This window comes from Micropterus salmoides, unplaced genomic scaffold (genome assembly GCF_014851395.1).
Source record: "Micropterus salmoides isolate LMB-PRFRI ecotype aquatic unplaced genomic scaffold, ASM1485139v1 Ms_hic_scaffold_3462, whole genome shotgun sequence".
Classification (NCBI taxonomy): Eukaryota; Metazoa; Chordata; class Actinopteri; order Centrarchiformes; family Centrarchidae; genus Micropterus; species Micropterus salmoides.
Genome location: NW_024042776.1, coordinates 40,511 through 66,261, shown reverse-complemented (window position 1 = coordinate 66,261; position 25,751 = coordinate 40,511). Strand labels below are relative to the sequence as shown.

Below are 25,751 nucleotides of genomic sequence, written 5' to 3'. Positions count from 1 at the left end.
TCGTGACTGTACAGAGTTTACGATTTTAACCCGTCTCTCCACACTTGTTTTGACAGTTCTTAAAATGGAACTTAAATTGATCAGTGATTTCATTAACTGAGGGATATATCTGAATCACAGATGTTTTACTGTTTACTGCCAACGTAAGAAGGTACCGTCCAAGGGGCTTTACCAAGATAAAGCAAGATGTCATCCGCATATAAATATGACGATCTGTATTCTGGACAGTCACGATACTGGACTTTCTAACTTCTATACAATACCTTGAAAACTATTGACATTGATTAAATTAATGAATATAATTACTCAATTATCTTATCAATTTAACTTAGTAAGTAAAGTTAATGGTACTGTGTGTTGAGCAGAACAGCATCAGTTAATTTAATTCAGACCTTAGTCAAAGTATTTTCAGCTGAAGCTCTCAGTCTGGGACGCCTCAGGTCTGATAGTTCTGAGGGGGATTAGCTTAGTTTTGGGAATTATAAACATCTGTTAGGCAAACAACAGGACAACTAGCTTATCAACAACCGTTTACAGGCCATCTTGTTAATACTTTAGTGATGCTGAAAGGGGAGACATCTCCAACCTCTGCAGGTTCTTTATAGAGGACGGCGTGTTGGTCCTGCAGGGGCTTTGCTCTTTCATGAGCACTGCTCTGTACCGCCACTTTCATATGGGCTTGCTTGTATCCTTTGCCAGCCATCCAATCACAACTTGGGGACTTGTCGAAACAGTGGCAGGGAAAGGAAAACGCAATTCAACCGGAGCGAATGAGACAGAAGAAAGCGCTGGAAGTGACAGGAGGCGGGGTTGTGGGGGGGGGGGGGTTCTGGATCAATACTGCAGCTGGAATAGCAACATCTGGGGAGCCCAAGGCCACGCACCAAGCGGGTTTTCATAAACTCTGTCCGATCGTGGTGGACTAGTGAAGTCCTATAGGGCTCCAGACGACGGGGAAGAACCTTTGCATACTTGTAGATGTTGTAAATACCTGTCAGCGTTCTTGACCACTTTGGCGAGCAGTTTGGAGGTGGATGCAGCTTTCACCAGCTTGTTCCTGTTCTCCTCTGAAGTGTCCCAGGTGCTGCTCTGGGACCGCTCCATACCTGAGGACCGCTTCACGCTGGGCCCCCTGAACACACACATACAATAACACAGTCAGCATCACAGCAGGGTTAGGGTTAGTCCGGAGTAGGGCATTGCGAGTCACCCAGTGATCAATAATCAGACAATCCTTTCAGTGATTCACTGATACTGAGCAGCTTGAAGCTAGAAGGAGTTGATGCTAACTGCAAGATGATCATTAGCAACTCTACAGCGCGACCATTTTAACTGTGCGGGCACACTGTGCGAGTAAAGACCGCGACCTACCATAATCTCCCCCGCCCCGTTGCTAAACATCTGGCTGACTGCCGTGAGCACCAGGAGAATTCAGGTGGCCACTTCAGCAGCTCGTTTTAGAAAACAGAAGAAAAGAGTGAGAAGATAATGAAGGTCTGTGTTTGACTCGCTGGCCATTTAGCTATTATCAGCCGCCTTTTGTTGAAAGTCAATCAGCTCGTCAAGGCCAATTTTTAATCAACAAGTCGCAGCCTGAATGGGGCGGGACAAAAAAACTTTACGTGCTACAGCAAACTCTAAAGTGTTGAACTCGTTCTGCATTACTGGTTCTGATGAGTCATCACTTAGCATTAACAAGTTAAAGACTAACGTAGAGCGGTTTTCTTGGACAAGGACTGTCAGAATGAGAAGTTACAAAAATTTAAATACTGTAACCTTGAATTAATATTCTAGTGGTAAGTTATATAGTATACTAACATATGAAATTATAATAAATCTTATATACTTAATATTATACTAACAGTATACTGCTATTAAATGAACATTAGGGCTGCAACGATTAGTCGACGTAATCGATGACGTCGACTACAACAAGATGTCGATGTGAAATTTCATTGTTGACGCATCGTTACATAGATGCCGTTTAAGGGAGAGCTATTAGAAATAAACAACCAGAAATGTTCTAACTACAACCAGTTAGTCTGGAGCCCTGACCAGGGGAAGTGCTGGCCCAGTCTGTAGTCCTGTAGGGTCCTTGAGAGGCTGCGGAGCCACAATGAACACACTCCTGATGTTTTCTCGTCTCTAGTTTCCATGTTGTCATGTGCTGCAAAGTTTTTTACTTCGAAGATTCACTTTGTAATTCTGTAGACAGAATAATGACTCAGTTTTTTTCCTCCAGAGACACAAAACTCAGCAGGACAAGTTAAAGAGACAAGCCAGGGAGAGATTAGGGTGCTGGGACACATGAGAAACTCAAGCCCCAGGCTGCAGGAGGAGGAAGAGGAGGTCCTCAGGTGAAGCTGGGAGGAGAACATTTTAGTTTAGAACACACGCAGCTCAGCCAAAGAGGGGAGGTCTCAGAAAAGTCCAGTTAGAGCAGATGAGGAGGTCCTCAGGTTAAGGGGGAGGAGAAAACATTAGTAGTTAAACAGCAGTAAAACACACACAGCCCAGCCGGAGCTATCTAACAGCAGAGAGTAAAGAGGGTCTCCAGGAGGCCTCAGAGGACTCTAGGAACTCCAGGAGACTCCAGGAGGCCTCAGAAGACTCTAGGAAATCCAGGAGACTCAGAAGGCCTCCGAAGACTCCAGGAAATCCAGGAGACTCCAGAAGGCCTCCGAAGACTCCAGGAACTCCAGGAGGCCTCCGAAGACTCCAGGAGGTCTCCGAAGATTCCAGGAGCCTCCGAAGACTCCAGAGGCCTCCGAAGACTCCAGGAGGCCTCCGAAGACTCCAGGATCTGTAGGAGAATCCAGGACCTCCATGATGTCTCAGGGAGTTCCAGGACTTCAGGAGACTCCATGATCTGCAGGAAGGTCACTCAGACCTGCCCCCGGGGAGCCACAGTCCTGCTTGTTTACCTCAATCCCTGTTCTATCCACAGCTGGATCAGGTGCATTCAGCCCATCAGGAGCACCTCTACCTGAGCAGATCAGGTGCCTCAGCTGTGGGCGGAGCAGGGGAGGACTGTGGGTCCACGGGGGTGGAGTTAGTAACCACTGAGAGAGTGATGTCACAGCGGTGCTAGCAGGAAGTGAGGTTAGAGGCAGCGGACAGATTTCAAAGTGGAACCTTTTGGGAGGGCCGTGGCCTTTACTGCTGTCAGCTGACTGGGCCGGTCTCTCGGGGTTTGAGGGGTCAAGGGAGGGTGGGGGGAGGAGGAGAGGGGGACGGGTCCTTTATGCGAGGAGGCTCCTCACGCTCCTGGATCTCCTCCATCAGAGACCGCTGGCTGCTGGTCTCCTTCTTCCTGTCTGCTCCACTGGGGACAAAACCAGGTGCATGAGAGACCACAAACTATGGATTCTACTCTTTGTAGCAGTTCTACTGTACATCAACTGATTCTACTGTGTTTCAACTCTTTCTATAGCACTACAACAGATTCCCCTCCACTGTGGGACAAGACCAGGGCTGAGGGAGACCCCACTTCATTACTGTGGTCTGGTGAAAAATAACATTTCAAATGGTGAAGGCACTTGCATATGACAAGGATTCCCTCAGGAATCTACTAACGAGTGCACGTTAATTCTGGTGTTTATTGTCGTGGTTCAAGGTCAGAGCTGAGAACAACCACTGACAGTTAACTGATCCGCACACAGACTGATTCATACACAAGAAAAGTGTAGCCAGCCTAAACACCATCTAGCACTGTGAGGCCAAAAATGTTGTCAGGATAAAAAATGTCACAACCTTTGATATCAGTAATTATCAGGATAAATGTCAAATCATTATTTCTTTCAAGTTTTAAGGCTGATTTTTGCTCCTCAGTGAAAATTGAAGAAACCACATGGTTAATTATGGTTTTAAACTTTTTTATGGTCAGAACACTTGATGCCAAACACTGGATCACTTGATTAGTAACTCTTTTTCGGTCCCTTTTCCTGAAAAAAAAAAATATATCTTGATAGAAAATGAAGTGCTAATTTGTTCGTGAGTCACATGAATTAAATCAAACATTTACTGACGATATATTGAAGATTTGTTATACTGTTAATGAGGAAAATTATTATTGTTTCAATGCCCAGCCCTAAAACAACCCCAAGATTAAACTTACAAATAAATCTCTCTTGAATTGGATTCAGACAGATGAGTGTGTGTTTTACCTCTTAGCAGCAGACGAAAGCGTCTCCTTCCTGGTAACGGAGGTGGAGTCTCTCTTTCGTCCAGATGTTCCTCCGTTAGCAATGCTGGACATCGAGTAGGCTTCACGTAGTGCAGCACCACCTGCAGGTGAAGGCACACCACTGTTAACACTGACTATAACCAGTAAAAACCTGAACCTGACCAGTAAAAGACTGAATATAACCAGTAAAAACCTGAACCTGACCAGTAAAAGACTGAATATAACCAGTAAAAACCTGAGCTTGACCAGTAAAAGACTGAATATAACCAGTAAAAACCTGAGCCTGACCAGTAAAAGACTGAATATAACCAGTAAAAACCTGAGCCTGACCAGTAAAAACTTGAACCTGACCAGTAAAAGACTGAACCTGACCAGTAAAAGACTATAACCAGTAATTAAAGCTGTAAGCAGCGTTGGGCGGGCCCTCACACTTGTAGCACGTCCGGCTGTGAGCCGGCCGCATTGCATATTCTGGAGCTCTGCTACATGGTTCCAACACTGCATGAAGGTGCTATATGTCACTTCCTGTGTCCCCTATGTGGAGCTACATAGCACCTGGCGCTATGAATATAAATCGGTACTGGCGTGTAGATGTGTTCGGGGAGGGAGAGTTATCAAGCACGTAAAGTTTGGTGCAGATGTGAGCATGTACACTGAAGTAACAACAACTTCCTGTGTCATGGCGAAGAGTTGATCTTTGACGCCACGCCACGGATACGGCCATTGACGAAAACTCGCAAATAGCACAACTTTTCATCGTCAATGCCTTTAGAAGGCACAGCAGAAATTTGAAGTCGATCTGACTTAATCCCTAGGAGGAGTTCGTTAAAGTACGAAGTGTGTAAATCATCCAAAAATGGCTGTAAAATTCAAAATGGCTGACTTCCTGTTGACTTTAGGCTATGGGTTCTTGAGGCTTTTTTGTGCGTCTTGATATGATACATGTCCCCAGAAAATTTCGTGCATGTAGGTTGAACGTGAACGAGGGGCAAATTTTTTCCAATTTTCTAGGTGGCGCTAGCGAGTCATTTTGCCACGCCCATGTGCGAAACCCATAAAATATGAAATTTTTCACCAGTTCTGACATGTGTGCAAAGTTTGGTGAGTTTTCGAGTATGTTTAGGTCCCCAAAATGGAGCTTACTTTGCAGGAAAAAAAAAGAAAAGAAATCTTTACAAATTCAATAGGGACCTCGCACAGTCGTGCTCGGGCCCTAATAACCTGAACCTGACCAGTTAAAGACTGAATATGACCAGTAAAAACTTGAACCTGACCAGTTAAAGACTGAACCTGACCAGTAAAAACCTGAACCTGACCTGTTAAAACTGAATATACCAGTAAAAACCTAAACCTGACCAGTTAAAGACTGAACCTGACCAGTTAAAGACTGAACCTGACCAGTAAAACTTGAACCTGACCAGTTAAAGAGTGAACCTGACCAGTTAAAGACTGAATATAACCAGTAAAAACCTGAACCTGACCAGTTAAAGACTGAACCTGACCAGTTAAAGACTGAATATAACCAGTAAAAACCTGAACCTGACCAGTAAAAACCTGAACCTGACCAGTAAAAACCTGAACCTGACCAGTTAAAGCCTGAACCTGACCAGTTAAAGAGTGAACCTGACCAGTAAAAACCTGACCAGTTAAAACCTGAACCTGACCAGTTAAAACCTGAACCTGACCAGTAAAAAACCTGAACCTGACCAGTTAAAGACTGAACCTGACCAGTAAAAACCTGACCAGTTCAAGACTGAACCTGACCAGTAAAAACCTGAACCTGACCAGTAAAAACCTGAACCTGACCAGTTACAGACTGAACCTGACCAATTAAAGAGTGAACCTGACCAGTAAAAACCTGAACCTGACCAGTTACAGACTGAACCTGACCAATTAAAGAGTGAACCTGACCAATTAAAGAGTGAACCTGACCAGTTAAAGAGTGAACTTGACCAGTAAAAAACCTGAACCTGACCAGTAAAACCTGACCAGTTAAAGACTGAACCTGACCAGTAAAAACCTGACCAGTTAAAGACTGAACCTGACCAGTAAAAACTTGAACCTGACCAGTAAAAAACCTGAACCTGAACAGTTAAAGACTGAATATAACCAGTAAAACCTGAACCTGACCAGTAAAAACTTGAACAGTTAAAGACTGAACCTGAACAGTTAAAGACTGAACCTGACCAGTAAAAACTTGAACCTGACAAGTAAAAACTTGAACCTGACAAGTAAAACTTGAACCTGACCAGTAAAAACCTGACCAGTTAAAGACTGAACCTGACCAGTAAAAACCTGTCCAGTTAAAGAGTGAACCTGACTAGTAAAAACCTGACCAGTTAAAGACTGAACCTGACCAGTTAAAGACTGATTAGGACGTTAGGTCAACACCCTCTAAATATTTGTCAGTCTTGGTTTACTAGCATGTTTTTCTGAATTTCAGTGAAAATAACAAAACTGATCAAGATCAGAGAAATTAAAAGTGAGCACTACCTTTCCCTCCATGTTGTTTCTTGGTTGAGGATGCAGCAGAGACTTCAGAGGCAGCAAGGCGGCGAAGGACGTCAGCAAGAGCAGCTTTCATCACCGTCAGCTCGTCTTCCTGCTGCTGAACACGAAGCTCCAGAGCAGAAAGACGGTCGTTCACATCGGAGACACTCGCTCCAGACATACTGTCATCTAGAGACACGGAAACATGGGTCAGAACATGCTGTCATCTTCAGGGAGACGGAAACATGGGCCAGAACGTACCGTCCTCTACAGAGAACACGGGTCAGAACGTACCGTCATCTACAGAGAGATGGAAACATGGGTCAGAACGTACCGTGCTCTACAGAGAACACGGGTCAGAACGTACCGTCATCTACAGGGAGACGGAATCACGGGTCAGAACGTACCGTCATCTACAGAGAGATGGAAACATGGGTCAGAACGTACCATGCTCTACAGAGAACACGGGTCAGAACGTACCGTCATCTACAGAGAGATGGAAACACGGGTCAGAACGTACCGTGCTCTACAGAGAACACGGGTCAGAACGTACTGTCATCTACAGGGAGACGGAATCACGGGTCAGAACGTACCGTCATCTACAGAGAGATGGAAACATGGGTCAGAACGTACCGTCATCTACAGAGAGACGGAAACACGGGTCAGAACGTACCGTCATCTACAGAGAGACGGAAACACGGGTCAGAACGTACCGTCATCTACAGAGAGACGGAAACACGGGTCAGAACGTACCGTCATCTACAGAGAGACGGAAACCGGGTCAGAACGTACCGTCATCTACAGGGAGACGGAAACACGGGTCAAAAAGTACCAACATCTACAGAGAGAAGGAAACACGGGGCAGAAGGTACCCAGAAACCAGGTATTCACCCCTGATCCAGCAGAGCTCCACAGACCCCTGATCCAGCAGAGACCTGTCTGTATGTGACTGTGTTTTAGGAGGAGAGTATCGATCAGGAAACAATCAGAAACGAACAGTGTGAGCTTTGAGGGTTCGAGTGGTTTATGACGTTCTGGTTCTGGAAAAGATTTCAGAAAATAAACTGAGCTAGAAACATTTTCACTGTTTGAAAGAAAAGTAAACGCTCAGTCCTGCAGGCGCTGCAAGTGTCTGCATGTCTGCTTTACTGCAACACACACAGGGAGGCAAACCCACATGTTTTCTCAGACACAGGTTTGTCTCTGCGTAAACTCGTTAGGACTCTGACTGACATGATGCATTCCTTCAGTGTCTCTGCAGAACAGAACGCAGTCAGTCAGCCTGTACTAACCCCCCGTTCAAATGGTTTTGTGTTCAGGTGCTGTCTTATTCTATGATGATGATATCGGTGACAACGCCAACACTGGTTCAGGCATGTGATTGGCAAAGGGCAAAAAAGCAGTAAAATATACTGAGACCCTGTAAAGCAGGACCCGTGAAAATAACTTATCTGGTGGATGTGTTGCAGAGGGAATCAAAGACAAGTGTCTAATCCACTGCGCCTTCGCCACCTCTCAATAATAAGAATTATTTTGTATTCATTTTTTTACCAAGCTTCAACAGCTAAATGTGCAACATGCAGCATGAAATAATTGATTCTATAACTAAATAATATAACTACTAACTAGAAGTTAATAGGTTATTTTTAATGAACAAGAGACAGCAGCAAAGGTTGCTGCCTGTTTAAGACCTGGTGGCCTAACTGTTTTTTTTATATTATTCGGGAAACTCAGATCAAACTGCAGTTTAGTCTCCGTCTACTGATAAACTGTAGGCAAAAGATTGACATTTCAACTCTGGCAGCGGGCGGGCGTGTGCGTGAGACAAGAACGACCACGACAGTTTCAAGGGATCGAGCCAGTTACACAGAAGCCGTTGCCATGGTTACCTCACGGAGCGCTTGTTTGCCTGTCTGTTGATAAGGAGCGCAGAGTGACACCATGGATCCAAGCCACCTGAAAAAGCCTTATAAACCCTTATAAACCCTGTCACAACCATTCACAAGAAATTAACTAACCCTGCCCCCTCAAATCTTAGGGCAACCATCACAACAAGGTTCTGTTCAGCTGTGACTTTCTCTGCCTAACTTTCTCAGGTCATACAGGACAGGAAATGCCGTCCAGATGGTGAAACACCAGACTGTCCAAGAGGGGGCTCTCCGTGGATACGAAGCATCAGCACAGTCCAACTCCGTCTGGATGAAGACCGGACTCCAGCGGAGCTCAAGTTCAGAAGACCGGCCACAGACAAGAAGAGGCATCCTTGTCAGTTCTGGGTATGACCCGCAGGGTTTCCTCTGCCAGTCAGCATGGTGCTAAAAGAGGTGTGCTAAAGGAGTTGTGGACTGTATGATGACTTGATTCTCTGTAAGCCAGGGGAGGTATAGCCTAAATCTGACTTGGTTCTAAATGTGATTTCTTCTGATGACCCGGAGGTCATGGCAGTCAGAGACACATAAAACTGAGGCCTGGTTTCTGACACTGAAACTGCTCAAGCAACTAACACAAAAAAGACACACCTGCTGCTGTCAGCATCGTCTGAAAAGAACCCAGAGAAATACAGGTGCGTCTTTCATTGTTATGCAGATGATACTCAGTTATATCTATCGATCAAACCAGATGAAACTCATCAGTTAGCTAAACTTCAAATGTGCCTTGAGGATGTTAAAACCTGGATGACCTGTAATTTTCTCATGTTAAACTCAGATAAAACTGAAGTTATTGTTCTGGGGCCCAAGCACCTCCGTGACGCATTATCTAAATATATCTCGTCCCTCTCCTCTCTCCTCCTATCACTTCCTGCAGGTGTTTCTGGCTCTGGAGCTGTAGAGTCTGGATCTGTGGTTGCGGGTCACCTGCTGCCCCCGTGTTCCTGCTCGAAACCCTCTGCTGCAACGACTATTGTTACTAGTCCTATTGTTATTATTGTTATTATAATCATTAACATTACGATTGTTATCATTAACACTACTATAAATATCTGTACCATTTTTCATTTAGTCTATAGCAACATCACCTTTACTGTCTGTACCTCTGTGTGGATATTGTGTAGGCTGCCTCCCTCCCCCTCTTCACACCTGTCTGATGTCACCTCAGGGCATCTGCCACACCTGCCTGCAGCTGTCTCGCTCTGGATGCGTCCTCTCAGGTGCATTAAGGGGTTTACGGAGACAAAAGGCCGACTCATGTCACCCTGACATCTCACCTGCAGCAGTGATGGCATCACTTCCTGAAAGCGTTTATTCTCAACTTGTGATGATGACCCACATTGATGACCCGCGGCTGATTGATCACAGTCAATCAGCCGCGGGTCATCAATTTGGTTCCACCTGGATCTGACCAGAGACCCTCCAGTTCCAGTCCTGTACGTGAGGATCTGAAGCGTTAACTCTTCAGGTCATTTGAGTCTGGCAGCTATTAGTTCCTGGTAACAGCGGCGAGTACCTGCCTGGACCTTTCAATGATTAACGATTTTAACGATGGTCCGGAGGTTTTAGTACCTGAGCTGAAGGTCCAACATTTCTTCTTATCACTTTTTATCTGACAGGAAGTGTTTCAGTAAATAAAGTTTCTCAGCTCTTCACAAACCTCTGGGTGTGTAAATCTCTTTGTTTCTGACAGGAAGTGTTTTAAACAAAGTTAGATTTGTCCCCTTTGGTTTTTACTGATCTGCCGCAGCCTGCAGCTCTGACTACTTCCTGGAACAGGAGGTGAGCAGGATGAATAAGTAAACCGGATCTTGAGTACTGGTTCTGCAGAGTCCCCACACACACTAACACAGTGCTGTCCAAGTCGAGGTTCGGGGACCCGCAGCATCTCATCACAATCTGAATTTATGAAACTTAAACCGGATCTAACTCGCCCCCTCCCCCCTTACTGGTCTCAGACGAGCCCATGTCTTTATCTAGGGGGGGGGGTCTCCTTCAGGAGGAAATGCTGGTTTGTGGCCCTGCAGCCGCCGGAGGGGCGGTGCAGAGTATTTTGATAAATACAGCAGTGACACGTGTAAAGCCGCCAGGGGCGCGTGCGGCTCTCACCGTCCCGCCGCTGCACGGACAGGTGACCAGGTGATCTTTAGGGCGCGAGCGGCGGCGCGGACTCACCTAAACTGCCGGTGAATCCGTCCATTTTCCGGGAGAAAAGCGGGAGTCCGGGCCGGAGGCCTGCGGGAGGCTGAACGCACACTGCGGGCCTCCGTCCGGGGTTTCCACCGCAGCGGGGAGAGGAAGAGCCGAACCGAGCCGAGGCGGGTCTGTCCCCGCAGTGCTGCCGCCGAATCCGTCCGTCCGTCCGTCCGTTGGGCTGAAGATCCGCTGTTTCCTGCGTGCTGAGACCAGAAGCCGCTCCAGGAGGATCCGAGACAGAGACAAGAGAAGCCGCGGAGCCGCAGACACGACGGACCAGCAGAGAGCTTCCGACTCCGCCTGCTCTGGCAGCGCGCGCTTCCCCCCGAGGGGAGGGGGGCGGAGGCGCACGCACACACAGAGCTGGGGGGAGGGGAGGTTGAGAGAGAGGGGGAGGATGGGGGGGAGGCAGGTCAGGTTTCAGCGGGTTGTCCGTCCCAGCAGACATCAGCGCCGCCCGGCGGACATTCACCGTCATCACACGCAGCAGGAAGTGACGTGTTCATAATCAATAAACACCATGAATCAAACTCAGAGCAAACTTTTATTTTGTTGAATATAAAAACAGAATCTCCTCGGAATAAAATCATTAAAATGATGAAACAGAAAAATTAATCAGTAAAAGCAGGAAGTCAGATGTTTCTCTGGTTTGCTCTGATTGGCTAGAGGTCTTTATTCATACAAAATATTTCAACAATAAGCTTTATTTATTCAAAGAGTGTTAACATGAATCCAGTGTCAATAAAGTTCTTTGTCTTCATATTCAGTCCACACGTGATCACATGATCTGAAGCTGAGATGGCGATTTGTCTTTACGGATTCTTCTTCTGTGGTTTCTGAACTTAACATTTACCACTTTATCTAATTATTGACGATGACGACATGTTTACCAATCAACCACTGACTGATCGTTTAGGGGTTTTATTTTGTGGCCAATTACAGGAACATCACGTTCTGCTGCAGGAGGTTCATTTCCTCTTTTAAATCACTGAAACAACGATGATGATGGATGAGTGAATTGACTGATCCGCAACTATTTGGATAATCAATGAAATGACCGACTGAGGAACTGAACCGGTTCTGCAGACTGAATGACTCATTTAGATCGATCAATAGTGAGGACAATACTTTGGTCAGAGACACAAGAAGACCTGAGTTCACCCTGAAGATGACGACGACGGAGGAGGCACTGAACGGTAAACAGCCAATCAGGTCAAAGGTCACACTGGTTCATTAAACATTCACAGGGAGGCCTGAAGCTGCAGTTCGTGTTGGTTCTTAAACGAGAGGAAAAGTGAAGGCAGTCTGGTACAGAGCAGGCACAGGTCTGTTAGCTGACGAAACTCGCAGCCACAATACAACAACAACAACAATATATAAAAAAATTCATTTTAAAAACAACAACAACAACAACAACAACAACACAACGTCACATTCTCAAGGAGCCCCAAGACCAGAAAGACCTGGTCTTTACCCAGGAACACACCCTCCTTCAGGACTACGGAGGCTCCACGGAGGCTCCACGCATTCACCACGACGCCATGTCTGCAGTTACCCTAGCAACGAGATCATCTGAAGAAGACTGAAGGCAGATGCAACTACCAAAGAAGAAGAAGAAGAAGAAGAAGGCACGTCTGACTGAAGAAACTTGGTCCACCAACACCTGAGGGAAGCTCCACCCCTGCAGGTAATACCCCGCCCACAAATGGAAGACTCCACCCACGCAGGGAAGACTCCGCCTCCTGCATCAGTAGCTGAATTTGACCTTCTCGATGTCGGAGATCAGAGTCCTGGCCAGGTAGATCCCCACCATCTGATCACAGGTAAACACACGACTGAGACAGCAGAACCCAGCAGAGACAACGTGTACTAACACAGGTACTCCAGGTACCGTTACACCTACAGTACACACATGCAGTGCTGTTACAGTATTTGTACCTGCAGCAGAGAGATGACGATGAAGACGATGGCCACGGTGTAGAGATTTCCAGGCAACCAGTCCTCCAACGCAGCGATGCAGCCTTTAGTGAAGATGTGATTACTCCACTCAGCCTGTATGGAACAGTGAGGAACGTCAAAGAACATGTTCCCAATAAGAACATCAACGACATGTTACTGTTAAAACCCAAGGAGGAGTCTCCTGTTTGAACACACAATCATGTTGCAACATTAGAACATGTTCTAAAGAGAACATGTTAACAGTAACAAAACGTTCTTATTAGAACATTAACACTTTCCTCGTAAGAACATAAACAAAATGTTGTTGTTGGAACATTGAACGCTTTTTTAGGTCAAAACTCAAGGAGGACATTCCTGTTAGAGCGTGTCATTAGTGTTCTAACTGGAACATGTTAACGGAACAGGAACAAGAACAACGACAACGTTCCTGTTAGAACATTAACCACTTTTGGTCAGTATCAAACCGACAAAGGACCCATGATCCAGCTCAGTTTATAAACGAAAACGTCCTGAAGAGCCACGCCATGCTGACCATCACCTGTCCAAAAAGAAAGTTTGCTTTAAAGAACAGGAAATGACCTCACCTTTGGTCTGTTTCTGACGTCGTAGCCACACTGAGTGTTCAACACCGAGTCCTGACATAAACACAAATACAGACTTATTATACAGTTATGGAACAAGGGGGATTGATCATGTGCTTTGATCTCTGATCAGCCATAAACTCACCGCAGGATCATTGATGCAGCAGGAGAAAGGAACCCCACACTTCTCTCTGCTGCGATGAGTCCCGTTACAGCTGAAATAAACGTTCTGATCCCAGTCGTCTGGCTCCTGAGCTCCACAGCAGTGGTTCTGTTAAAAGAACAAGATACTTTACTCAACAGGACCATGTTCCTACAGGTTTAACTAAAGGTTCCTGAGCTCCACAGCAGTGGTTCTGTTAAAAGAACAAGATACTTTACTCAACAGGACCATGTTCCTACAGGTTTAACTAAAGGTTCCTGAGCTCCACAGCAGTGGTTCTGTTAAAAGAACAAGCTACTTTACTCAACAGGAACATGTTCCTACAGGTTTAACTAAAGGTTCCTGAGCTCCACAGCAGTGGTTCTGTTAAAAGAACAAGCTACTTTACTCAACAGGAACATGTTCCTACAGGTTTAACTAAAGGTTCCTGAGCTCCACAGCAGTGGTTCTGTTAAAAGAACAAGATACTTTACTCAACAGGAACATGTTCCTACAGGTTTAACTAAAGGTTCCTGAGCTCCACAGCAGTGGTTCTGTTAAAAGAACAAGATACTTTACTCAACAGGACCATGTTCCTACAGGTTTAACTAAAGGTTCCTGAGCTCCACAGCAGTGGTTCTGTTAAAAGAACAAGATACTTTACTCAACAGGAACATGTTCCTACAGGTTTAACTAAAGGTTCCTGAGCTCCACAGCAGTGGTTCTGTTAAAAGAACAAGATACTTTACTCAACAGGAACACGTTCCTACAGGTTTAACTAAAGGTTCCTGAGCTCCACAGCAGTGGTTCTGTTAAAAGAACAAGATACTTTACTCAACAGGAACATGTTCCTACAGGTTTAACTAAAGGTTCCTGAGCTCCACAGCAGTGATTCTGTTAAAAGAACAAGATACTTGCCCCCCGTGACCCGGAGCACAGGATAAGCAGTTGACGATGGATAGTTTGTGTTTACTACCCTGACTGTACACTGTAACTTTTACTGTCCTGTTTTAATGTGTTGTTTTTTTCCAATTTCCCTATGTTGCTTTTAAGGTTTTTTATATTTCCCTGTTGCTTTTATGTTTTATGTAAAGCACTTTGAATTACCTTGTTGTTGAAATGTGCTATACAAATAACCTTGCCATGCTGAATGTGCTTTGGCACATAAAGTGATGGATGAAGCATCCCTAGTGGCTTTGTGTAAAACATCTGGAGCAGGCTGTGTAGCTGTTACACTTCCTCTAAATAACGGGTTACTGTCTGAGCTGCAGACATTTCTAACTATGTGATGCCGAGCCACCTGCACACGCACGTCATGAGCAGCGTCCACAGTGTTCGTGTAGTTACTGTCACGCCACAGGGGGAAACAAACGTTCAGCACTGCAGGTTTGACCTGATCTGAATGTTCAACCTCCAGTCAGCTGCTCCTTTGACTACCTCCTAGCCGTCACATTATCCTTCAGACAGGAATCCATTTTTCTCTCTGTCTCTCGGTTAGCAAAGTCACTTCAGAGTTGTTCCAGATAAGAGATCAATACTATAAACGCTCCGCCTACTGACAGTCACCATCTGTAGGAGATCCCGCAGACTGTTTTCTACTTCCTGTTTGCAGCATGATATCTGTACAAAGTATCTCTGCAACCCCCACAGCAGAGACTGAAGCCCTGAAGCCCAGCGCAGGTTTAAGATCTGTCAGGAAGCCGGCTCACCGCTCTGGGTTCAGATTTTAGATTTAGTTTGGATTTTCTGTATCCTGCATGTGGCAGCTGCAGCTGTCATTATTATTTTAATTTTTCAAAGTCATTTTTATCAAACACTTGTCTCATTAATATTTTATGCAATCATCCTGAAAAAGAGACACAAAAAGATCATTAGAATAATGATCGTAGTGACAATTACTTACTGCTATGTCATGATAATAATAACAAACCTTCAGTACTTAAAATCTTAAATGTTTCTGGCATGGATTTCTTTCCTCACTGAGTAATAAGTCTTATAGTTTGTAAAAGCTGCAAGCAGACTGGCTGACTGGGGAACCCTGAGCAGACCGAGCCTGATTGGTTGTTAGTGAAGCAGATAACACAGCAACATCTGTTTCCTGTCCGTCCATCCTGAAAGAGGATCCCTCCTCTTCCTGAACTCACTAGCATTTGTCTGTTAAAAGGATGTTTGGGTGTTTTTCTTGAATGCAGGGTCTGTGGAAAGACAGTTTGTAATGCAGGCCAATATGAACAACACTGAAACACAAACAGACTGTGATGAGTTACCATCCTGTGCAGAGAGTCGATGAGGTTCTGCAGGTCAATGTCGTCTCTGTACGCTTTGATGTTTGCCAGGAAGAAGCCGTTAATCCACTCTCGGACCTGGCTCTGAAAAACCACCGCCAGCACCGCCGCCGTCAGTTCCAGGATAAAGATGAAGCCGATCACGCCGGAAAACTGATGAACCACCAGGACTGGTTAAATGTTCAACAAAGGCCAACATTTCTAACATATAAACTTTAGCAAAAACTTCAGCAGACCGACGATTCTAACGTATAAACTTCAGCAGACCGACGATTCTAACGTATAAACTTCAGCAGACTGAAATATTTAAAGTATAAATTTCAGCAGACCGACGATTCTAACGTATAAACTTCAGCAGACCGACGATTCTAACGTATAAACTTCAGCAGACCGACGATTCTAACGTATAAACTTCAGCAGACTGAAATATTTAAAGTATAAATTTCAGCAGACCGACGATTCTAACGTATAAACTTCAGCAGACCGACGATTCTAACGTATAAACTTCAGCAGACTGAAATATTTAAAGTATAAATTTCAGCAGACCGACGATTCTAACGTATAAACTTCAGCAGACCGACGATTCTAACGTATAAACTTCAGCAGACCGACGATTCTAACGTATAAACTTCAGCAGACCGATGATTCTAACGTATAAACTTCAGCAGACCGACGATTCTAACGTATAAACTTCAGCAGACCGACGATTCTAATGTATAAACTTCAGCAGACTGAAGTATTTTAAGTATAAACTTCAGCAGACTGAAGTATTTTAAGTATAAACTTCAGCAGACCGACGATTCTAACGTATAAACATTAGCAGACCGAAGTATTTTAAGTATAAACTTCAGCAGACCGACGATTCTAACGTATAAACTTCAGCAGACCGACGATTCTAACGTATAAACTTCAGCAGACTGAAGTATTTAAAGTATAAACTTCAGCAGACCGACGATTCTAACGTATAAACATCAGCAGACCGAAGTATTTTAAGTATAAACTTCAGCAGACCGACGATTCTAACGTATAAACTTCAGCAGACCGACGATTCTAACGTATAAACTTCAGCAGACCGACGATTCTAACGTATAAACTTCAGCAGACCGACGATTCTAACGTATAAACTTCAGCAGACTGAAGTATTTAAAGTATAAACTTCAGCAGACCGACGATTCTAACGTATAAACATTAGCAGACCGAAGTATTTTAAGTATAAACTTCAGCAGACCGACGATTCTAACGTATAAACTTCAGCAGACCGACGATTCTAACGTATAAACTTCAGCAGACCGACGATTCTAACGTATAAACTTCAGCAGACTGAAATATTTAAAGTATAAATTTCAGCAGACCGACGATTCTAACGTATAAACTTCAGCAGACCGAAGTATTTAACATAAACTTCAGCAGACCGACGATTCTAACGTATAAACTTCAGCAGACCGACGATTCTAACGTATAAACTTCAGCAGACCGACGATTCTAACGTATAAACTTCAGCAGACCGACGATTCTAACGTATAAACTTCAGCAGACCGACGATTCTAACGTATAAACTTCAGCAGACCGAAGATTCTAACGTATAAACTTCAGCAGACCGACGATTCTAACGTATAAACTTCAGCAGACCGAAGATTCTAACGTATAAACTTCAGCAGACCGACGATTCTAACGTATAAACTTCAGCAGACCGAAGTATTTAACATAAACTTCAGCAGACTGAAGTATTTAACATAAACTTCAGCAAACCGACGATTCTAACGTATAAACTTCAGCAGACTGAAGAATTTCAAGTATAAACTTCAGCATACCGACGATTCTAACGTATAAACTTCAGCAGACCGACGATTCTAACGTATAAACTTCAGCAGACCGACGATTCTAACGTATAAACCTCAGCAGACCGAAGTATTTTAAGTATAAACTTCAGCAGACCGACGATTCTAACGTATAAACATTAGCAGACCGAAGTATTTTAAGTATAAACTTCAGCAGACCGACGATTCTAACGTATAAACTTCAGCAGACTGAAGAATTTCAAGTATAAACTTCAGCATACCGACGATTCTAACGTATAAACTTCAGCAGACCGACGATTTTAACGTATAAACTTCAGCAGACCGACGATTCTAACGTATAAACTTCAGCAGACCGAAGTATTTTAAGTATAAACTTCAGCAGACCGACGATTCTAACGTATAAACATTAGCAGACCGAAGTATTTTAAGTATAAACTTCAGCAGACCGACGATTCTAACGTATAAACTTCAGCAGACCGAAGTATTTTAAGTATAAACTTCAGCAGACTGAAGTATTTTAAGTATAAACTTCAGCAGACTGAAGTATTTTAAGTATAAACTTCAGCAGACCGACGATTCTAACGTATAAACTTCAGCAGACTGAAGTATTTTAAGTATAAACTTCAGCAGACCGACGATTCTAACGTATAAACTTCAGCAGACCGACGATTCTAACGTATAAACTTCAGCAGACTGACGATTCTAACGTATAAACTTCAGCAGACTGAAGTATTTAACATAAACTTCAGCAGACCGACGATTCTAATGTATAAACTTCAGCAGACCGACGATTCTAACGTATAAACTTCAGCAGACCGAAGTATTTAACATAAACTTCAGCAGACCGACGATTCTAACGTATAAACTTCAGCAGACCGAAGTATTTAACATAAACTTCAGCAGACCGACGATTCTAACGTATAAACTTCAGCAGACCGACGATTCTAACGTATAAACTTCAGCAGACCGACGATTCTAAGTATAAACTTCAGCAGACTGAAATATTTAAAGTATAAACTTCAGCAGACCGACGATTCTAACGTATAAACTTCAGCAGACCGACGATTCTAACGTATAAACTTCAGCAGACTGAAATATTTAAAGTATAAACTTCAGCAGACCAACGATTCTAACGTATAAACTTCAGCAGACCAACGATTCTAACGTATAAATTTCAGCAGACCAACGATTCTAACGTATAAACTTCAGCAGACTGAAATATTTAAAGTATAAACTTCAGCAGACCAACGATTCTAACGTATAAACTTCAGCAGACCGACGATTCTAACGTATAAACTTCAGCAGACCGACGATTCTAACGTATAAACTTCAGCAGACTGAAATATTTAAAGTATAAATTTCAGCAGACCGACGATTCTAACGTATAAACTTCAGCAGACCGAAGTATTTAACATAAACTTCAGCAGACCGACGATTCTAACGTATAAACTTCAGCAGACCGAAGTATTTAACATAAACTTCAGCAGACCGACGATTCTAACGTATAAACTTCAGCAGACCGACGATTCTAACGTATAAACTTCAGCAGACTGAAATATTTAACATAAACTTCAGCAGACCGACGATTCTAACGTATAAACTTCAGCAGACCGAAGTATTTAACATAAACTTCAGCAGACTGAAATATTTAAAGTATAAACTTCAGCAGACCGATAATTCTAACGTATAAACTTCAGCAGACCGACGATTCTAAAGTATAAACTTCAGCAGACCGACGATTCTAACGTATAAACTTCAGCAGACTGAAGTATTTAAAGTATAGACTTTGGCTGTTTTAACATACAAACTTCAGCAGACAGATGTTTTCCCTCAGAGCCCCCACACAGCCGGCGAAGCCCAGGATGAAGGTGACTCCGCCCACCACCAGGACCAACCAGACTGGGTCGAAACCATGCAGCCGAGTCACCTGGGTCAGATCCAACAGGACTCCCTGTAAACCACAGCAAAGCAGTTCAGGAAAGGTAAAGCAGTAAGAGAGGTCAAACCTTTAGATATAATTATGATGTGATGATCAATTTTAAACCAACTTTCACTACCTTAACTTAGCAACTCATTTCACTCTTCAAGAAACAAGAAATAAATACTGTTGTGATTGTAATTCAGTGTGTTCATTCACCTTTTCACTCCACGCCCAGAAACCAGCTGAAATGAAGGCAGCTCCAGCCAGCTGCAACACAAAGACACACACCAGCGTTTAGTCTTATCCAATACAGAAACAGACCTGCATTACTTTCTTGTCTGAATATAAAAGCGTTATGTACTGGTTGATGTGAGAGGCATGCTGAGATACTTGTCTGAAGCATAGACTGTATAAAAGAAGAGGGAACAGCTGCCATGAAGTCACCCGTTGGTTTGTTGACTACTGTTTTAAAGCCTCGAGTTTGGCAGTTTGGCCGTCGCCATGTTGACTTTTTGCAGCAAGGCACTGGACGTGACCATATTTGGACGAGAGAGTGGCGCAAGCTAGCTTGGATAGCAAGGTGCAATTTTAATTCACGTTAACTGAGATATTAGCTGGGATGCTAACTATGTTCCTCTAAATGGGACCATAATTTACTAAATGAACATCATGCTGTGTTGAAGAAGACTTTACTGACGGAATAAATCAGCTGAGAAGTAGAAGCATTTTCTCAGAGACTTCTATACAATCACACTTCTTTCTGCAGTCGCCCCCTGCTGGCTGTCAGAGAGGACGCAGGTTTAAGGCTCTTCAGCCTTCAGCCCTGCGTCCTGTGGGTCTGAAGTCAGCTGCTGATAAACCAGGAGTGAGACCCTTACAGGCCGTTCACACTCTGAGACCCAACAAGAACAGAACTGTGACTGATGAGGTTTCACAAGAACACACTTCCTGCTCCCTCAACCACACAGGATACCACTGACATCACTTCCTGTCAGCTGAGTGCCAGACAGGAAACAGCTTTCAAAGACAACACAGCTCTGTCTCAGTCAGTTTAACTTGTGAACATTCTGTGTGACCAGGTAAACAAGTAAACATGGGATCAGTGGCCTGGACTATGAAGGGAGTTCAGCCTGCTCAGAGTGAACTTTGGGAAACAAACGGTCTGCTACACTGGAGTTAAACTACAAAAGGAGGATCAGAGGTTGTTGGTTGAGTCCGTGTTAACTCGTATAAAAAGAGGCGTATTCGGCCGTGCAGGCAAAGTTTTTTTTCCTCCAGAGGAACGCACGTATCAGGAAATTCTGAATGTGACACATTAACGGCTAAGTCTAATATCGTGGCGGCCGACAAAGCCCGGGAGGCTTGTTGGACTAAACTTGTAGCCTGATTCTCTTCAGTGTTCTTCTTGTAGTTCAGATCTCTAGCCTGTATTTTATGTGGAATATAATGAAGATGTAAAGGTCCAGCTGCACATGAGGTCCACTGTAACAGAAGGAGACGTCCACGTGCAGGAGAACCTCCAGTTAACCGCCAACAAAACCTGCTGGGAGCGGTTCAGGGATGAAGCGTAAATCGCCATGGCAACAGACCTCGGGTAACACCCATCCACCTTTTGTAGTACGGGTTAACCGGGAAGTTACTCCTGAAGCTACCTGGATAAGCCGGGTACCTGGCTTGGTAGTACAGGCCACAGGTAAACATGTGATCAGAGTGCACCACGAAGCAGGATTTGAGCTTATCCAGGTAACTTCAGGGTTAACCCTGCTGGGTTTTCAGCACCACGAAGGTGGTTCACTTCTTCCCATGGTAACTTATGCTGAACGGCTAACCTGCTCCGGAGCAGGTTCTGTTCCAGATCAGAGACCAACTCTGTGAAAATGACGTCACCATCTGTAGGAAATCCCACAGACTGTTTTAGCCAATAGGCTGCTTTATGTTTGCAGCGGTGATGTGGAGAAACTCTTGACTCCAGCGATATAATCCTGCAGAGACTGAGCCTGCAGGTTTTTACAGCACAGCAGGATCAGCCTATTTACTGCCTTTAAATGTCTTTAATATTTTTAAAGAAAGGGGTTTTATTTTTCAATATTAGGAGCAGTTTGGTCGGGATATTGAAATACTAAATTTAATATGAACGTAGGCTGTTTATTTTAGGTTAGTATAGCTTTCTTAGGCCTGCTACAGAGACTGCGGTCATGTTCATGTTCATCATGTGAGCTTTCAGCAGCCTAGATGTTGACATTCAGTCTTTCAGACACTATTTGAGCTCATTTTATGGCATGAATGGAGTTTTGTTTCATTGCTTTATGAAGTTAATTTAGAACAACGTTTGGAACACTTTTAAATTAATCTCATTTTTGAAGGGACGAGTTTTTTAAAGTGAGGGGGAAGACCACTTATTCAGCGCCCGAGTCTTTTAATGTGGAGACGCCGACACACAGCCGAGCTGAAAGAATAAGGCTGATATTTTCGTCCAGCTCATAAGAACACTTTAAATCAACACAATAGAATATACTACTGTTCATTTAGACATTCACACCGTCTCCCTGCATGTGTCAGCTGCAGCCGTGCTGCTGTCGTGTTTCTGTAGTGTTACGGTTTAATCCTCGTTCATAAAATATGACGCTCTGCTGACAGTGGACCTGTTCATGTCTGTGACTGGTCATCTGCTGCTAACTCCGCCTCTTTTATGCTGGATTGGGAAACCCTGGGTTGACTTACCGAGTCGATAACCAGCTTCGTGGTAGCGCTTATCCCGACTGTTCGGGTTAGTGAAACCAGATAACGAAAACATATCCTGGGTATGTTGAACTTGCTTCGTGGTGCAGGCCCCAGGTAAATATGTGATCAGGTAAACATATGATCAGGTAAACAGGTAAACATGTGATCAGGTAAACATGTGATCAGGTAAACATGTGATCGGGTAAACATGTGATCAGGTAAACAGGTAAACATGTGATCAGGTAAACAGGTAAACATGTGATCGGGTAAACATGTGATCGGGTAAACAGGTAAACATGTGATCAGGTAAACAGGTAAACATGTGATCGGGTAAACATGTGATCAGGTAAACAGGTAAACATGTGATCGGGTAAACATGTGATCAGGTAAACATGTGATCAGGTAAACAGGTAAACATGTGATCGGGTAAACATGTGATCAGGTAAACAGGTAAACATGTGATCAGGTAAACAGGTAAACATGTGATCGGGTAAACATGTGATCGGGTAAACATGTGATCGGGTAAACATGTGATCGGGTAAACATGTGATCGGGTAAACATGTGATCAGGTAAACAGGTAAACATGTGATCAGGTAAACAGGTAAACATGTGATCAGGTAACTCACCCAGAAGATGATGTTGTAACTGAACATCAGGTATTTGTAGCAGCAGCTGACCTCAGCGTTGTCATAGCGATAGTAGTACATCTGTCACAACACACTGCAGTTACATACTGTACACGTACACTGGTACTGTTAGCGAAACAGAACTGGACCCCGGTACTGTTAGCGAAACAGAACTGGACCCTGGTACTGTTAGCAGCATCAAGAACAACAGAACTGGACCCCGGTACTGTTAGCAGCATCAAGAACAACAGAACTGGACCCCGGTACTGTTAGCGAAACAGAACTGGACCCCGGTACTGTTAGCAGCATCAAGAACAACAGAACTGGACCCCGGTACTGTTAGCAGCATCAAGAACAACAGAACTGGACCCCGGTACTGTTAGCAGCATCAAGAACAACAGAACTGGACCCCGGTACTGTTAGCAGTATCAAGAACAACAGAACTGGACCCCGGTACTGTTAGCAGCATCAAGAACAACAGAACTGGACCCCGGTACTGTTAGCGAAACAGAACTGGACCCCGGTACTGTTAGCGAAACAGAACTGGACCCTGGTACTGTTAGCAGCATCAAGAACAACAGAACTGGACCCCGGTACTGTTAGCAGTATCAAGAACAACAGAACTGGACCCCGGTACTGTTAGCAGTATCAAGAACAACAGAACTGGACCCTGGTACTGTTAGCGAAACAGAACTGGACCCCGGTACTGTTAGCAGCATCAAGAACAACAGAACTGGACCCCGGTACTGTTAGCGAAACAGAACTGGACCCTGGTACTGTTAGCAGTATCAAGAACAACAGAACTGGACCCCGGTACTGTTAGCAGCATCGAGAACAACAGAACTGGACCCCGGTACTGTTAGCAGTATCAAGAACAACAGAACTGGTCCCTGGTACTGTTAGCAGTATCAAGAACAACAGAACTGGACCCTGGTACTGTTAGCGAAACAGAACTGGACCCCGGTACTGTTAGCGAAACAGAACTGGACCCCGGTACTGTTAGCAGCATCAAGAACAACAGAACTGGACCCCGGTACTGTTAGCAGTATCGAGAACAACAGAACTGGACCCCGGTACTGTTAGCAGCATCGAGAACAACAGAACTGGACCCCGGTACTGTTAGCAGTATCGAGAACAACAGAACTGGACCCCGGTACTGTTAGCAGCATCGAGAACAACAGAACTGGACCCCGGTACTGTTAGCGAAACAGAACTGGACCCCGGTACTGTTAGCAGTATCAAGAACAACAGAACTGGACCCCGGTACTGTTAGCAGTATCAAGAACAACAGAACTGGACCCCGGTACTGTTAGCAGTATCAAGAACAACAGAACTGGACCCCGGTACTGTTAGCAGTATCAAGAACAACAGAACTGGACCCCGGTACTGTTAGCAGTATCAAGAACAACAGAACTGGACCCCGGTACTGTTAGCAGTTAGCTTGTAACTGGTTCGGTTTCAAGTCTTTAACTTTAAATGTTAGCATTAACTTTGTTAGCTTAGCTTAGCTCTGGGTGTGAGCTAGTTAACAACTGGGCGCCTTTGCCTCGCTATGTTTCTGTAAAGTACCGACACGGTACCGAATTGTTCACCGCCCATCCGGTTCCTTTGCGCGGTACCGAAGAGCAGCGTTACCGTGCCGTTATTAGCCGGTAATGTGCCGTTATTAGCCGGTAATGTGCCGTTATTAGCCCGTAACGGTGAACCGGAGTTCCTGGAGAGTTTGCTGCGGGCTAACAGGAAGCGGCTAACGCTGGAGCTAAAGTGAAGTACAGGGAGCGGGTTCCTGTAGCAGAGAGGTAGCAGCCTCACCTGAGCTCAGAGAGAGGGAGTCACCTGTCCTTACCTCTCAGCAGTCTGTAGAAACACGACCAGGCTCCTCCGACTCTGTCAGCAACACACCCTGCTGATAACGGACCGCTGCTTCCTCCAACAACAACAACAAGCAGCCAGCTGCGGCTTTCAGGACTTTACAGGTGCTGCCGCCCCCTGCTGGCCCGGAGGGGGAAGGACCAAAGCTTCTGTTCTTCACCCAGCAGCTCTCTCTCCGCTTCAGTATCCCAGGTAAAGGTTTCCTGTCCCAGCTGTTTCTTTAGCTTCTCCTTTTGCAAAGCTTGTATTTATACCTACCTGGCAGGTACCCAGCACCATCTGAAGCTTCTGGGATCTGAAGACCATTTCCAGCATTAAATCTTCTCTATTCTTTCCAAAACTGTAAATTCAATTCAGTTTTATTTATACGGCACCAAACAAACGCCACTCAGATCATTTCTCAGTTTATGGAGCAGAGGCTCGATGACCAGAGAACAGAGGGCAGCCCGGTGTGACCCCCCTCTGACCAGTGAAAGGAGCTCTCAGACCCCCATTCATTTTTAGAACACCTGCAGTGTGACTATACAGAACCTGGATCTGGGCTATAAAGCCTGGGCTGAACCCAAAGGCAGCTAGAGTTCACCACAGATCCAGGAGTTCAACCCGGGTCTGCAGCCAACGAGCTAGAGACCTCCAAAACATCACACATTAAAGTGACACTGCCGGCCACACAGTATGTCTGATCAGCGTGGATAACAGCAGCCGTCACCTCTGGAAGCCTCGGGGCCAGGACCCGGGACAGTACGTTATAGTCTGTGCAGAGCAGGGAAACTGGTCTCCAGGTCTTCAGCTCCTGCAGGTCTCCCTTCTTGGGCAGCAAAGTGATGAGCGCCCTCCCGCGGCTCAGAGGCAGCCGACCTCTCCTCCAACAAGTCTTCACCCAACACCGACCAGCAGGGCCGACCGTCCGGGCCAGGAGCCCTGCCACCCTGAGAACCCATCAGCGTAAAGTTCATCAAGGCAAACACGAGCCTCCAACTTCACCCTGGCCTCAGCGTCCACCTGAGGAAGAGCAGTGAAGAAGCTGCGGCACACACCTGTCAG

General features: G+C 44.8%; 1 protein-coding gene, 1 long non-coding RNA gene and 1 pseudogene across 2 annotated transcripts; 1 reads left to right on the top strand and 2 right to left on the bottom strand.

Moving 5' to 3' along the window:
- LOC119884453 overlaps positions 1 to 11,290 on the bottom strand; it is a 32,381-nt pseudogene extending 21,091 nt beyond the window's left edge.
- Positions 11,291 to 11,334: 44 nt separating this feature from the next.
- On the bottom strand, positions 11,335 to 24,819 carry tspan14 (tetraspanin 14). Its single transcript, XM_038694851.1, has 9 exons — positions 24,682 to 24,819; positions 22,836 to 22,916; positions 19,704 to 19,754; positions 19,371 to 19,517; positions 15,750 to 15,920; positions 13,486 to 13,611; positions 13,344 to 13,394; positions 12,739 to 12,852; positions 11,335 to 12,613 (listed from the first exon to the last, which is right to left on the bottom strand). Exons 2-9 carry the CDS (start codon positions 22,914 to 22,916, stop codon positions 12,548 to 12,550), a joined length of 807 nt encoding a protein of 268 aa, XP_038550779.1. The 5' UTR covers positions 24,682 to 24,819; the 3' UTR covers positions 11,335 to 12,547.
- On the top strand, positions 22,298 to 22,807 carry LOC119884451. The gene is made up of 2 exons (XR_005441016.1): positions 22,298 to 22,378; positions 22,427 to 22,807. It is a non-coding gene; the product is annotated as an uncharacterized LOC119884451 (long non-coding RNA).
- Positions 24,820 to 25,751: the final 932 nt, after the last annotated feature.